The following is a 17,144-nucleotide window of genomic DNA, read 5'->3' on the forward strand; positions in this document are numbered from 1 at the left end:
TCTTTATTTCCTTCACTTTTAGTGACTTTTAGAGTCACCTCTAATTTAAAACTAAAACTCTTCTCCAAAATGACTACTGTGAATTGAATGTGTCCCTCAATATTTTATATAGCTTAATGTTTACAATAATGAACCCTAATGTTTGATTTATTTTTTGTTGAATATGGTTATTGTAATAAGGTTTTTTATTATTATATTTTACTTTGATATTTTATATTTAGTAATAATTTAGTAATAATAGTTTCTTTTATATATATTTTTACTTTTTTTTTTTTTTTTTTTTTTTTTTTTTTTTTTCACCACCATGCACTTCTCTGTTAAGGTTAGTCATTAGCTCTCCTTTTTAGCTCTGTTTTGTGCGGTAATTCTTTGTAAGTCATTATTACATTAAATTCAGATTCACTGAATTGATATTTTACGAAGACGCTGTAGATATAGCATTGGTGCAGTGTCACTGCGGAATAGCATTGCAGGAATTACTGAGTTACACGGGGTTATGAATTACATAACGTTTTCTGTCTGTCTGCAGTATGGACTGGAGCGGATCCTTGGAGAGGAGACTAGTCTGGCACTGTTGGCCCAAGCCATTGACCCTTGTCAGCCGGCTATGATGACAGATGTGGTTAAACTGCTTTCTGCAATCTGCATTGTGGGAGAAGAAAATACGTAAGCTTCTCGACTTGCTTTTTTGCAGCCTATGATGCAATTGTTCTTTCTTATTTCAGCCTCATTTCATTTTTAATTATTCAATTATATAATTTCTGTTGGACTTTTATGTCCCCATTGTAATATTTAACCTCAGTATTCTCAAATAGGGTATCAAATATTCATGTCATATATTTTGTGTGTTCAAATCCTTTTTTGGGCTGCTGTTTGTTGAACTTCATATCATGGCATCATAATTTAAAAAAAATTATTTAGCTGTGTGTTTGTTAGTTACTGTTTGTTTTAGGTCCTTTTCTGCATACCAATTTTTATACATTAGTACTGCCTTGTACATACTCTTATAGATTTTTCCTCTATGTATTTTTTTTTTTTTTTTTTTTTTGCATTGAAATTATAAGCAGATCATACATTTAGCTTGGATGCATAAAGGATTCATCAGGGTATCAAAACACTCTTTTTTAAATATAAGCTTCATGTAAACAATGAAAAGGTGCAAGTGTCTTTTATGAAAAGTATATTAGGAGCAGTAAGTGCATTTAAATTGCCCTCCATACCAGTGAGAAGTGCAATCCCAGCATAACTCTCCGCAAAAAAATTAAAGTCAAATCAAAGATGTGACCCTTATTTTCACTTTTTTCCTGCATAAAGTTTGGAGAAGGTCCTTGAAGCCATCACCACGGCAACAGAGAGAAGAGGGGTGGACCGCTTTAACCCTATCGTCCAAGGCCTTAGTGTTCGCTCCGTCCAGTTACAGGTAAACGTTCTCTGCTCCTCATATGCCTTCTTGTTCACTCATCTTCTGCTGATACATCCTTTTCAATGCCCTCATGACCTTGTATGGTAAAATACACACTCAGTCGAATATACACATTTATACCTGTGCTAAATGCAAAAGAAAGTGAAAATGCTTTCTGGCTGAACTTGTGCCACTTTCTAAAGAAAATGAAAATAGGATCACCTTGATCTGTGAATGTAAAGGGAAAAAAAAAAAAATAATATATATATATATATATATATATTTTTTTTTTTTCCCCCCCACATGTACAGACACAAATATGAAATATTGGAGAAATGCAATGGTGCTTTTAAATACAAAACTAAGACGCTAATAGGTGGCGGCAATTGACTGTTTTAAGGAGCGAGTCATTGAGTTATTCATTCAACCCATTCGTTCAAATGGCTGTTTAAGGCGAGACACGGCAGGCCTTTTTGCCATTGTTTTTTTTTCACTGGTCAATTTTGAGATTTTGGGCTATTTGTCTTTAATAACATGTCTTCTTTCAGACTTGTGCTGAAAAAAAGTCCAAAATACACATTTAGGTCTTTATTTTACTACACTTTGTCTGTTTGCGTGTGTAGATTTCGCATAAATTCAACAAAAGTTGGCGTTCTAAATCATCCTGCTGCTCCGGGATCGCTGTCTGCACCCTGTCATCACACACACCGTTAGAAAGCTCCTAGAAGGATCCAATTATGGTTATTTCCTGTTTATCAGCAACCAATCGTGAAAGTAAAAGGGGCGATTTAACTTCAAATGCGCATCTCATTGTTTGATGCCAATTTCTGACAACGTGATTTGTTCAGAATCGTCACGTGACGCGCTCTGACATTATATACATGCATCACATATATACAATACTTTACACACTATTTATACAAAACAATTATATTACACAAACACAACACATTTCAGTTTTTGTATAATATAATTACTATATACTACTAAACAAATCTGTAATTGTGGGATCCTGAAGTGGTTGAGTCCCTCAGGCAGATTCATATTCACATGTATGATGGACTGTTGATGTGTGGTTTTGATGTTTTGAGTGTTGTTTTGGATGTTGTGATCAGTAATGGATGAAGCAATGATGAGTTTTGGATGTTAAACAGTGTGATACATTGATTTTACATGGACCTAAAGCATATTTTGTCTGTAATTCATGGCTTTCAATAGAAGTTAGTGGAATTTTGGCATAAAAATCTTTATAGGCCGTTTTCTCAAAATGGGTTTTTTCCTACACTCCTAGTGACGATTTTCCACTTCTGTAGCACCTACATACACCAAACTTTACAGTCCTATTCCTAACTATATTGTGAATTGTTGATATATCATTCTTGGCCTGATTTATATGACATTTTATGCCTAAAAATAGGGCGGAAATCATTTTTTTAAGGCTATTGGCAGTATTTTCTGATTTACAGGGTAACAAAAGGAGATATTCATAATCCCTTCTGAAAATGCCTTTTCATTGAATATATCAAAAAAAATGAAAAAATAATTTTGAACCTTGTTTTTTTCATCTTCAAAAAACGTCACTTCAAAATATATGCAAATTAGTGCATATTTAATTAGATATAGCCTGATTAGCATATTTAAACATAAAATTACAGAAAACTTGCAATACATCTTTTTCTCCTATTCATGCAAGTAATCAACTGGTAAGGTTTCATGGTGATATCTGTACGTTAAAATTTTTTACCCTATTCACCTGTAGTGTCTCGCCTGAATATGAGAATGAAGCAAAAATCAATCTCCGCTGAAAATGTTTGGTGGCCGAAGTTTGGATGCCTTCCTCTCTCACTTGCCCCTTCAAAAAAAAAAAAAAACACTTGAGCCTGACAAGTATTATTTTCAAGCAATGAAAAAAAAAAAAAAAAAAAAATATATATATATATATATATATATAATTTTATATTAATACATACAAATATTTTTTCAATTTAGTTATATATAACTAAATTGAATGTAATAAAAATTTTAACTAAATTTTAATATGCCTTTTCTCAGTTAAATCTTTCTTGTTTTAAAGATGTTTTTATTGGAAAATTAATTAACACTTCAGTATAAAACAAACCATTCTTACAGTGCTGTTTCCTCTATTGTGTCAGACTGGTGTTGTGTTTATTGCTCAGGAAATACATTTTCTTTATATAATATTTCATTTTGAATGTTTCCCTCAGAGATTTCAGGGCCGCTAAATGGTCATGCTGAGATGAAGCACCAGCAATTTGCTTGGCAGTGACTTCAATATAACGATAAAGTCACAGGCCTGAATCATCTCTAAAATGCAATTTACACTTTAAAATGTATAGAGGCCTACACCACAAAGGATCAGAAAACAAATGAGCAAGTCTGCTTGTTAATGATCAGTCTTTTATACAAGAGCACCCTTCAAAAGCTTATATAAGTAAAGATACTTGGTGTTCCTAAATAAATCAAATGTTATAAAACTACCTTAATTTCCTGCCCCTTTCTGACAAATCAACATGACCTTTTGTTTAGCCAGCATGCTTAAGGGCTCCGGACATTTGTAAGATTAGTGCTGCCAGTTAACGCACTTAATTTGCATTGTAAAGCACAAACTGGCATTAGTCAAGCATCCCTGATAAGATTTAAAATAATTCCATAAATAATTAATCTGACCAGGGATATTTAGTCTTATGCCTCTAAATAAGACAGAGCACCATGAGTCAGGGTCTGTAAACCACAAATCTTGTTATGGACAGTTTTCTTAAGTACTCCAACAGTAGAAAATCGGTCCGTCCGTCATTCTTTCTCATCTCCCTGTAAAAATTGGTAATTTTCAAGGACTGTACAGATGCCTTGTTGTGTCCTATACCTAATCTGAATGTTTAGTGACTGTCTCCGAGCTCTCTTGGCGCAGAATGTGTGCACTCATTGTAAGTGCCCTGTTCCTCTGGAGTGTGCTGGCCCTACCGAACAACATGCACTGGTTTGGCTGTGTTGACTGCACGGCTTCATTGTTGAGGCTGATCAAAGTAGCCGTGTTTCAGTTTAATTGGTAGCAGAGGGAGGTGAAACAGAGGCACAGAGCATTCCCTTCAAATATGTATAGAGCGAGCACATGTTCACATACGTTCTCATATCCAGCATTTAGGATAAACCACTAACTCACCAGTTAATGTTACAGCTAAAGAATATATTCTTTTGACATAATGACAGAATGCTGTCATTGTGCTTTAATGCTTTACTGTGACCTGCAGAGAGCAACAAATTTCGTAGTGCTGCAAGTCATGCAAAATATTTTTTCTAGCATTAATCAACTCACTAATATCTCCACTTTCAGCCCAAAAGCTTTTTATAGTGTTGAATAGTTAATAAGAAGCAAGTGCATGCTCTACAATTGCAGGTCACAAAGGAAACGGCCCTTATTGGCCGGTTACTCTCCATTAGATAGGAAATGTTTAAATGATAGGAGAAAAACAGCCCAGAAATATCCAAGACACGCATGCTGGTTAATATCCATGAAGGCCATCTGGTGTGTTTATCAGCCTCTAGTAATGCTCTATTGATTGACTGGTTATTGTTCCTGCTAATAGTCAGCTGTGATCTCTTTTAACTACATAAATCATTACAGACCATTAGCGCTCAGGGTCGACCACAGACTGCATACGACAACTTTATTTTTAAAGAATTTAAAGAAATCTCCAAGAGGATACCAAGTATTTTCCTTTTGCGTGTTTCTACTCATCCATGGGAGTTATTAAATGATTCAGCATGTTGTTTTATCAATACATAATTTGTGTTTTCATGTCTACGTCTAGTAGATATTTCTTTTAGGACTGTATTACCCTGAGCTAATGGAGGGTGAGTGATTCTCATAGGAATAGATTTTCTCTTTCTCTCCTCATCCTGTCTTCTCACCACTCCCAACTCTCACCAGGCATGTGAAGTAGGCAGATTAAGAAGATGGTAAAGTTATTAATGGCTTATGTTTTACTTTTCCCTCATGAAAGCTGTCAGCAAGTGTCTCTTTTGCTCTCAACTTTGCTGAGATTTCTCCCGCAGTTCAACCGATGATCCACACACATGTGAATAATACAATATCGTCGTCTTATTAATCAATATTTTCTGCTTTAGAATTAAAAATATTGCCTACAGTTCTTTGGACGCAGGGGTAAAAATATTGATTCTTTTATGAACTAGTTCTTTGTAGTGAATCAATATCTTACAGCCAACCAGTAAAGTCTGATTTACAAAAAATTAGTGCATCACTCAAAAGTCTCAAACTCAGGAGTTACCGTTTGAATTATTGATGAATGAACTAAATTTTATTTATCATCATTATCGTGTTTTGACCTTTAGGATTAAGATTTGAAATGTTTCCTGCTATTTTTAAGACTGGGTAAAAATGTAGATTCTTTGATTAGTCACAACTCTATTGAACGGGTGACTCTTATGAACAAGTTATTTTCATTAAGTCCAAAACATAGAGCATGACCAGTATGGTATGGTCCAGGGGTATTCAATTAAAGTTCCAAGAGGCCCGATCTCTCTAGTTCTTTTCCAGCGGATGTCCGGACAACACAGTTATACATTTCCATTGGGGCAGCCGTAGTATTTTTATAGTTTCGTCCTCCGCTGGGAAGGAAATATAGAGACCGGACCTCTTGGAACTTTAATTGAATACCCCTGTACTATACTATACTACTATACCTGTTGTGCTTTATGTTTTACTGAAAATAACTCGTTCATAAGAGTCACCAGTTTAATATAGTTGTGACAAATCGAAGAATCAATATTTTTACCTAATCTTGCAACCTTTTAATCCAAAATGTGTATTATACATTAATTTATTTACATGGTAATAATTGTATGACACAAGTTGTTATTGAACTTACAAATTCTATGGTTAATGTATCAGCATGGTTAAAGCAAAAATGCTTGAAACTAAATGTGTATAAACTCTAACTCTTTATACAAACGTACACATTCTTTAAAAGAAACTGGTACATCACTGTTCATCACTGTTCAATATTTAAAAATATGGGAGATTGATTAAATATGCAAATGTATCTCTCATGTATAAGATTAAAATGGTTTGACTTCTTCCCCTCTTAGTCAGTTTGTTGGTATTAGAATAACTGTGTATCGTTCGACAAGAGGTGCATTAAGAGGAGATTGTATTATTCAACTCAAGCATAGTAATTTTGCTCAATCTGCTTTGTCTGTTAAAGCTCCACGACAATGGAACATTATTCTAACAACTATAAAAGAACTAGATACATAATTTTTTTAGTGTTCAGTTAAAGAAATGGTAAATTAGTACTCAGCTTTGTCAACATTAGAACTCTAATAACTGTCGGCTCTTCTGCTATTGCTTCTGTCATCGATACTGTTTCTCCTTGTCATTGAACTTTTATGTTTGTTTGTTTGTTTGTTTTATTTTTATTGATATTTATGGATTGTGTTATGTATTTTATTTAAATTTTTACTAGTGTGTATTTAACCATAGATTTTGTCTTAGGTTGATGTATAACTTGCCTTTGGCTAATTCTGGCACATTTACAGGAATGTTTATTAATGTGCAATGTCCCTGGTAACTAAACGAATAAAAATAAAATAACTCGTTCAAGCCCTGTGGCATCACAACCTGTTCTGTTGAGACTCACCACTATAAATAATGTGGAATCAGTGTGGTTTGTGTAATAATCAATTATTGTATCAGCAGACATAATGTGAACAGGAGGCACAGACAGACAGGGCCATACAGACAATTCTGTTCAATATGCCTCGATCCGCTGAATGCACCAGTGCCTTTTAACTAAACATTTCCTCACACACGTGTGATTTAGGGTGTCGCGAAAAAGGCTGATCAATAATTGATGCTCTGTGTTGCTTGAGGAAATGAATAGTAGATTTTGACTGAGGTGATGGAATCCTTTGTTGGCCGAGAGCTCTGTGAGAGTCATAAACCACAGTGATGCTCTGCAACAAGTCCAAACGGCAGTCTCATATACATTCCTCTAAAAACAAGCTGTCTTCTGCTTCAGTGAAACTTTAAGACCATGATGCTTTGGTTTTAAACTAAGCCATGTGAATTAGTGATAAACTAATTAACTAATTAATAAAGGCTTAATATCACAACTGTTAACTGTGCTGGTTTCAAATGTTTTTTTAATTACTTTGATTTCTGTATTTTTTGGTATTTAGAAATTTTGTATTAACTACAATTCAAAAATTTGGTGTCAAAAAGTCATACCAATTGTGGATTTATTTGATAACAAAATTCAGTAAAACAGCAATATTGTAAAATATTGTCATACATTATTTTTCTTTCTTTTTTTGATAAAAAAAGAAACGTCTTATCGAATGTTGAAAACACTTTTGCTGCTTAATATTTTTGAGGAAGCTGTTTTTCTCGATTCTTTGATAAATAGAAAGAAATTATGAATGTTATAAAGTTGTCTGTCACTTCTTATCAATATAATGCATCTTTGCTGACTAAAAGTATTAATAATAAAAAAAAAACTTACCCTAAACTTTTGAATTGTAGTGTACCTGTATATGTAAAAGGGATTTTGCAAACATGTAAATGGTGGCCATTATCTTTACATTATTCACTATTTTTAAATTAACATTTTGCTTGTTTTTTTTGTTCATTACACACACACACACACACACACACACACACACACACACACACACACACACACACACACACACACACACACACACACACACACACACACACACACACACACACACACACACACTCACACACTCACACACTCACACACTCACACACACTCATACTCATACTGAATGTTATCTTCCCTTTAGGTGGCTTGCATGCAGCTCATCAATGCCCTCGTAACGTCTCCTGATGAGTTGGACTTCAGGCTGCACATCCGAAATGAATTTATGCGCTGTGGCCTGCGAGAGATCCTGCCGGTAAGCGGCTCCACCACTGTCTGTGTATTAATATTTAAATGAGTTGTCCACTTGAGTGAAATATTGTAAAATGGGTCTGCGAATAATTTATGAGGCCTGAAGGAGAGGTCGCTCTGCTGAATCAATAGCTCCAGCCTGGATTGGATTGGTCTCTTTCTCTCGGTCTGTCTCCTCTTGGCATTCTGAATGTGGTTATGTTCTATCAACAAACAACTGAAAACTGCCTGAACAAAACAGGAGAGAAGTGTGTGAAATGAAAGCCAGAGAGTGTGCGAGTGAGAGAGATTAATGCCTCACGCATGTCTTATTTATTATTCAAAACAGAAGCTGCCTCAGAAATGGGAGTACAGAATACAAAGAGATGGAATGAAAGCAAAATTATTATTATTATTATTTATTTCTAAATACACAATTTTGGAAATAGTGTTTTGTCAGTGTTTCTCTTTTTTCCCTTTTAAAGTGGCCATATTCCACATTTTCCCCTGCAAGTCTGCTTAAAATGTTAGTCACGTTTTCTTTCAGCAAAAGCACTTGAATGTAATTTTTTCATTATTTTTTGTCCCTCCTCATTCTTGCTGTCTACTTAGAATTACACCTGCTGTTTTGCTTCCATATCTGTAGGACTTCTATATGTAGTTGACCTCTGTTCTGATGGGCAAACCTCTTTGCATATGAAATGAGCAACAATACTCCCACGATTTTTAGAATACTGTTTGTGGAAATGTGTACCATGTGTTAATGTTATTGTGATTCTGACATCAGTACTGTGATTATTTTTAAATAAGCTTTTTTTCACAGCTTAGGCCAAGCACACAAAACGAAAGAAGTGAAACTTTCACATTTAGATTTTTGTGTTGGTGCACAATTTATGCAACCAATCTCAGTGTCAAGTCCAATGAGCTTTATTTTTGTATGAATATGCACTTGGTTTTAATTTCCCGCAATAGTTTTGGTGGACTGGCAGGGAGTTCCAAGTACAAACAAGTGTGGTAAACCGGAGTTGTATGTCTACATAGTACATCATCTCATTATTTAAAAAGGAATATTATGTTTTCTATTGCATGACCCATTTAATCTGCTCTTTTCTTCTTTGTTTCCCCTTGCCCTTCCCTCGGTGTAGAGCCTGAACACTGTAAAAAACGATGCTCTGGATATTCAGCTGAAGGTCTTTGAGGAGCACAAGGAGGAGGACATGATTGAGTTCTCCCATCGCCTGGAGGACATCAGGAGTGAACTGGAATATCCTTCTGATGCTGAGACGCATACAAATTTCATTTGATATTCTGTCCACACTTAAACGCTCCCTCTCCTGTGTCGTCTTCTCTTTCTTTCTCCCACTCATTCTTTGATCCTTAGAGGACCTCCAACAATAATATGGTGGTCATATCTGGACTGTAATAATATCATTCACAAACCATGCACTGTTGCATTGATGTTTTCTTAGATTTAATCAAAACCATAAATCTCCCTTATTCATTTGCTTTCATTAGTGTTTTACAAGTCTCATGCTTTGACAAGGCTAGTCAATAAGTCTTTGCTCCGTCTTCGTTTCTACACTATTTATAAGAGAGTATGTACATTCTCTTTTTCTGTATTTTTCCATTTGTTCCCTTTAATTTACCAGTGTCAGTGCTTGAGTGCTCCTTAACACAGTGTGTACTGATATTGGAGATGTCTTTAATGTGTTATATTGCTCTGTGAAGGACACAAGCGCTGAGAGCCATTTTCTTTCCATACTGCAGCACCTGCTGCTGGTCAGGAATGACTATTTCACACGGTGAGAAGTGCTTGATTATGTATTTATTTGTTTGTTTTTATTGACTGACTAGATGGTGAATGAAAATACCCAATAAATTGCTATGTAATGTAAGCAAAGGAAGGCTACTTAAAAAAAAAAATAATAATAATAATTACATGTTAAATATTTTATTTAGTTACTTCATTCCCATACTTCTAATTCTTTAATTTTGTTCATTTTTCATTTATTATTACTAATTGATGTATTTTAGAATAATATTAAGGAATGAGTTGGTGTGTTTGAACTGTTAAATAGTATTGGACGCACAATACCTTTCATAAACCTGTGAAAAAAGTAAATGTCTTTTAAAACCAACTCTGGCACTTACAATCATGTTATATTCATCTTATATTCATATTAATTTATGAAAATGCTGCCTCTCTTGCCTTTCAAACCTAGTCTGAGTTTTTTTACTGATTTAATTAGTTCCAGTGATTCAACAGCATACATCTTCATGGCAGTAAAGGTCTCATTAATGACTCAGTGTGTTGTATGTTGGAGAACAGCTTTTCAAGATCTTTAGCCAGTGAGCTGTATATTGTTTTTAGAATAACAGCTTTGACAGAAAAGAGAAGTGCAAAGGGAAATAGAGGTGTAGAGATAGAGACCATCTGCTGAGTGGCAGTACTGGAGAAAAGCATCTGATGCAAATATCAATCTGTCTGTCTCAGACTCTATCTGTCTATCTGTCTGTCTATCTGTCTATCTACATACACATTCTTGGAGGGTGGACCTGGTGGATTTTTGTTGTATCCTGTCCTGCAGTTAATCTTGCAGTATCCTGGATAAGTTGTTTCTAAACACACATTCTGACCAAATAAACATACATTTGCTGCGTAATTTTTTCGAGTCCCTGCTGGTGAATTGGTCAATTATTATTAAACGGTCCCAGTCCTCCCAGTAAGCTCTTCTCTCCTCATGAACATTTCTCTCTAAACTCTGTCAATAGCCGCGTTTCCACCGCAATTACCAGGAACTATTTGTCCCAGGAACTTTTTTCATAGGAACTTTTTTTGCCCCAGACCGGTTGCTTACTGCGTTTACACCGCGGACTAAAGTACCGGGAAGATTAGTCTGGTGACGTTGAACTGCGTGCGACTGCTCCTCCCAGTCTGCGAGTTTGTTTTGAGTTTTGAGTGCGTTTTGCTCTGGTCGTATTTTTTTTGTAAACTCCATATTAATTTCCAGACAACTCTTTACTGCACGAAGCCAGGAAGCGCGATTTTTAAAAATGACGGCTAAAATAAAATGCTGCGTGGAGTCAACGAATCAAATGTGATGTGAGCTCAACCAATCAGCATGTTCAGCGCACAAGTCCCACCCCGAAAGTTCCTGAACGCTGAAAAAGTACTACCTCGCCAGCAGGGACTTTCTGGGGGGGAAATTTTTACCCGGAACTTCATTTAGACCCTGGTTCCTGCGGTGTAAACATACCGAGTACCACCCCAAAGTTCCTAGTTCCTGGGGAAAGTTCCTGCGGTGGAAACGCGGCTAATGTCCATGAATGCTGCTTATTCTACACAGGCAGTCCGCGCACACCCTGCTGGTCTCTTCCTCCCCAAACCATCCAATGACAGTGTCTAACAAAGAGAATGAACCTGCTTTCATCTTCCTCTCATCTCACATGCCCACATTACTGTTCCCCTTCCCTATACCCCCCCCCTCTCTTTCTCTCTCTCTCTTTTCATCTGTGGCGTCTGCTCAAAGAGAGTTTTCATGTCTTCGAGCTCACAGCTGGGGTTGTGTTAAACCTGGTCTTGATCAAAAGAGAGGCTCCTAATATGTAGAATACAGGATATATTACTTAGTTTTAAAAAACACAGCAGACAGGCAATGTATACCTCGTTCATTAATATACACGCATTCACATGCCAATTGTGCTGTTAAAGTTGATGTTTTGCTCTTTCTGAAGTCGTCATGGAAAAGAACGTTCAATGACCACACATTGCTTATCTTTTCTTTTTATGGTCAGTTATTCCCTATGGGAATGTGGATTTATGTGCCTTTAATGCTAACTTAATCTAAAACTGAGAATACAGTCATCTGAATTTTATAATGCGAATTTATGTAAATCAAATAAGCATATTTGAGATTTCAAATATGAGGTTGAATTAGGTACTTTATTTGTGCCGTTTTCAAACATATCAATTAGTCAACATGATTAATGGCACTAGAATACTGACACTGATTGTAATTATTGATTATAATTGAAATTTAGACATTATTTTGGTGTCTAATTTTAAACATTATTATATGGCGTCGACTTCAGAGTACCTCGTAGAAATTATGCCTGTAAAAGGTCAAATTATCACCTATGATCAAAGAGACTGATTGATGCTAATTATTTCTACTTGAAAGCTCTGCTAATTTTACTATTTTTATTGAAAAGACTCTAATTGTGAGTCGAGGTCTGTATTCAGTCATAATGGCTACAATTATTAAACGTCAACTCGTTTATAATATGCAGGCAAATATCACTTCTGTTTTTTAAATGAAAATATATAGATATGCATATGATGAGCTTATAGTGTTGGGAATAGGGAAGCAAAAGAGCAGGTTAGTTTGATTTTTACCAGTGACTCTAGTTGTGAAGTTAAGGACATCCTTTGCTTGATGGCACAATTAGTTCACTCTAGTCTATACAGTATCGCATACACCATCCCTTTTCACATTTATGTCTCTCTCCATATCCCTCTCCATTTTATACCTCTCCTTCGGTTTTATATGAGTGTCGAGCAGCATCACAGATTTAAAGGACTCAGTCATTTTCATTGCATCAGTTAATAGCTTGTATAAGCCAGTAGCGCTACTCTCAGAGGATTCAGAGTTAATTTAACAATTTTTCTCATTTTGTGCCCGAGTCAATGGTACCATATTCCCAAAAAGATAATACAATGCATTGATTTTTCCTCCCTCCTTGCTGTCTCTTATTCTCTCATGTTCTCTGTCCTCTAGGCCACAGTTTTTTAAGATCATAGAGGAGTGTGTGTCTCAAATTGTCCTCCATCGTAGCGGCACAGATCCTGATTTCACATACCGCAGACGTCTGGATGTAGACTTCAGCCACCTGTTAGGTGTGTTTATGCCCTCACATATGAGCTGGTTAATTTGTTTTTTACAAACTGAAATGGTTAACCTCCCATTCATTTCACTGCAGAGGTGTGTGTGGATAAAGCCAGGACTGAGGAGTTTGAACAGAGAGCCTCAGAGTTAGCTCAAAAGGCAAGTGCCCTTTCTTTCCCTCTTCTTTATCTTCCACCCCTCCCTTGTTTTCTATTTCTTTCTTCTCACTTTGGCTCCTCTAATGAAGTATACGGCCTTTGAAGACCATTCACGACTGCACCATTTAGCTTTCTTTAATTAAGGCGAGATTACTTGAAATCGTTCAAACAGCCATTTGTAATTAACAGTATTCTGAGATTAAAAAGGCCCCTGTATTGATTGTTGGGAGCGTTCCTTTATAATTGTAGGCCGAAATGTATGTGGTCTTGGGCAACGGATCTATAGATGCCAAACCGCCGCGTTTTAACTACATCCTTTCCTGATGGCTAGTTAACTTTTAAAATGAGCAACAAGTGGTTTCACATCCAGTGAATAATTGAAACTCAAACTTATCTGTATTTCCCTCTCTGAAAAGTTTAATCTCTGTATTCATCCCCTTTAAATCAGCCACAAAAACACCTTGTGTAAAATCCACACTGAGGATTAGTTTTGCGCAATAAAAGGTTGTTATTTTTAGTTTTGTGGTATGTATATGTACACTACCATATAGTCGCTAGGATATATTACAATTATTGAAAGACGTTTCTCTAATGCGTTTATTTGATGAAAATACAGTAAAAAGTCCATTCTTCAGTGTCACATGATCCTTCAGAAATCCTTTAAATATGCTTGATTTCTTATTCATTTTGAAAACTGTTATGATTAATATTTTTGAGGAAACTGATTTGTCCCCCAGAATTCATTGATGAATAGAAAGTTCAAATGAACAGCAATTATTTGAAATATGAACTCTTGTAACAATGTAAAAGTATTTATTTTATTCCTGAACCCAAACTTTTGAATTGTAGTGTAATAATTCAGCCGATTTACTTGTTTATCTGTCTGTGATTCAATGAACTTTTTAGGATCCACTACTAAGCAATGTGTAAGCCTAAACTAGCCTGATTATATAGCTCATAAAATATTCATATTCCTAAAAAATGTTTGCTCTCTTTGCATGGTAAAGCAGTTTAAAGATTGATCTTTCTTTCTCAATTAAAATTGACAGAACTTTTTGGATAAACCCTTTGTTTCAGTTTTGTATTTGTTTCATTATAATGTAATTATCTTTCATTTCAGTAATTAGCTAAGCCTTAGTACATAGTTCTAACAGAAGAACACAATTGAGCAGTACTCAAACATCCTTGAGAATGTTATGATGGATTTTTGTTGTTTTTGTATGTTTTTTTTGTTTGTTTTGGTCATCTGTTGGTATGGTTTTGCTCTCCAGTTAGATGAGGAGTTCCTGGGAAGACAGGAAGCTGAAGCCCAGATGTTGAAGAGAGAGGAGAAGATCAATGAGCTAGAAGCTGAACTTCAGGCCTATAGAAACCAGGTATCCATGCTTTTCCTTCTCTTTGTTTTGGCTATTTCTGTCACTGTTTTTGATGGAATTGCTGCTGGGATTCCACTCTTTCTCTAACTCTTTTGTTCTTTTATTGTTTGGTTAGTTGACATGAAATGCTGTTAATGGGAAATCATGACACCACTTGTTTACAGCATTAGCGCTTCTTTCTGACAGAGATTGGCACAGTTTGTCCTAATGTTGTCTCTAATTCACCATGAACAGCTGCTCTAAAGCCCTGATCTTAGCTACTCCATATTTAATCTTTCAGTCTTAGTCTACTTGCTCACTATTATACTGAGGAGAGCTGACCATATATACAGTATAACCATTTAAAGCATATTAAACGTGTACCATATCAAAGTAGGAATGCACAGTATATTGGCACCATATTAGTAAAGTATCGGCCATTATTGTTTTCTTTGTCCTGTGACACTATTGCATATGGCAGTTTCTCTCTGTTTTTTTTCACTTTCTAGCTCTCCTTGCTTTGTGCCTGTACTCCTCTCCTCCATTCTGTCCTCGACTCAAGACTCGAGACTCTTCGGGGGTTTTTTTTACGGACGTGCAAACCCCTCCCATTGACATGACAAATAGGGCATCAACTGAACAGTTTGTTTGATCAATTGCTTTTTGGCTCAACGGGCTATCGTCGATAGAGCGGATCAATTCTTAAATGATGGTGGCCAATGAGCGAAGTGAAAGTTTGGAGTGCAGGCAGTTAAGCTGATCCATCTCTTTGGGGTGTGATCGTTTGCAGCAACGCAAAACGTAATCACCCAGTCAATTCTCCACATATGCAGGAGCGTCAGTCATGCTGACTCTTAGCCTGTGAATTATCTGGAGGCCGGTGTGCGTGCAGTTTGAATTAGAGCACACCTACTTGTTCAATAAATCCCCTCCCCACACCCTTGCAGCTGTTTGCCATTCAAAATGAATGGAGTGAATACACTAAAGTAATGTATTGTACTTGTTTTCTCTGAAAGGAAAAGGTTATGGTCTTATTAATCTTTTATATTTACTTATCTAAGTAAATCTGGAAGGACAGGTAGGTACTGTAAGCCTCTTTTGTACATAAATGATACATTACAACTAGGGCTGGACCCGGATATTCGAATATTCGTTCGGTGTGTGTTGGTATACGATTTGAAAATGTGACATTCAAATATTCTTAACTTTTCTTTTTTTGCACACCTGGCATCCCCCTCGAAACGGTTCTCATTCGCGCTTGAATATGTTTTACACTATAAAATCTGGTGAAATATAATACTTAACATATAACTTCGTTATATCTACTTAATAAATATATTCGCTTCTTCTTGGACTAGTAAATGTTTCCTGCAACGGGAGTATTCTCTGACTAGAGCGCAGAACAGCGGAGTTTGTATGGACAGAAGTGCATGCATGAGCTTGTATTTTGGGTTAAGCTGCGTTGCTTTGACATTGTGGAACATAGAATAATAGAAACAAAATGTATTATCCTTTTTACCCTTATCAATCTAAATTAATCTACAGCTAAATATAGGAGACTTTGAGATTTTACTGGGACGTCATGTTTATTTTTCGTTTTACTTTATTTAAATTTCGTTTTTCTTTATTTAAATTTCGTTTTACTTTATTTAAATTTCGTTTTTCTTTATTTAAATTTCGTTTTTCAATATTTAAATTTCGTTTTTATTTATTTAAATTTCATTTTTATTTATTTAAATCTAGCCTACTTTGTCAGTGAGAAAAATATTATAAGACTACCTTATTGAAATATTGCTTAAGTTAAAAGACGTGTGTGTGTGTGTGTGTTATATCACTAGCGCAGTGTCCGTTCTCGGAGCATATATGCCCTGCATGATTGAGGCGCGCCGCTTCTTTATTTAAATCTACCCTACTTGGTCAGTAATTTGTTAGTGAGAAAAATATTAGACTACCTTATTAAAAATATTGCTTAAGTTAACAGACCTGTGTGTGTTTTATATCACTAGTGCAGTGTCCATTCTCGGAGCATATATAAGCTCTGCTCGCGTGAGGCGCGCGCGCGCATCCAGCTCGCGCTGTTCTGTAGTTTATTAAAAGTTTATTAATTCTGAGCGTGTCGTGTCTCGCCTTTCTTTCTATATTGCACCAAATACGACACTGCACTCCCTTGTGAAGTCGTTTGGATGAACGGTTCTCGAAATAATCAAAATGCAACGGACAGACAGACATAGGCTAGAGATTCCGAAGCTTTGAATATTCGATGTTCATTACTACCGAAGCTTCGAAGCTCAAAAAATGGTATTCGGACCAGCCCTAGTTACAACTCAGGATCTCTTATATTTATTTGCTTCCTCAATATTTATCTGATATCGCCATGAACTTATTGCAGTGATGATCCCTTTGGAGTA

General features: G+C 35.8%; 1 protein-coding gene across 3 annotated transcripts in view; it reads left to right on the forward strand.

Moving 5' to 3' along the window:
• diaph3 (diaphanous-related formin 3) overlaps positions 1–17,144 on the forward strand; it is a 388,621-nt gene that overhangs the window by 174,948 nt on the left and 196,529 nt on the right. For all 3 annotated transcript variants that reach the window (XM_077203763.1, XM_077203765.1, XM_077203764.1), the window contains 8 exons: positions 530–666; positions 1,315–1,420; positions 8,252–8,362; positions 9,483–9,601; positions 10,023–10,139; positions 13,116–13,234; positions 13,318–13,386; positions 14,657–14,757. In XM_077203763.1, the coding sequence (XP_077059878.1) occupies positions 530–666; positions 1,315–1,420; positions 8,252–8,362; positions 9,483–9,601; positions 10,023–10,139; positions 13,116–13,234; positions 13,318–13,386; positions 14,657–14,757 (879 nt within the window). The remainder of the gene's footprint in view (positions 1–529; positions 667–1,314; positions 1,421–8,251; positions 8,363–9,482; positions 9,602–10,022; positions 10,140–13,115; positions 13,235–13,317; positions 13,387–14,656; positions 14,758–17,144) is intronic.

The sequence above is a fragment of the Siphateles boraxobius genome, unplaced genomic scaffold (assembly GCF_051911475.1).
Source record: "Siphateles boraxobius isolate OS27281-9 unplaced genomic scaffold, OSU_SipBor_1 5, whole genome shotgun sequence".
Lineage (NCBI taxonomy): Eukaryota > Metazoa > Chordata > Actinopteri > Cypriniformes > Leuciscidae > Siphateles > Siphateles boraxobius.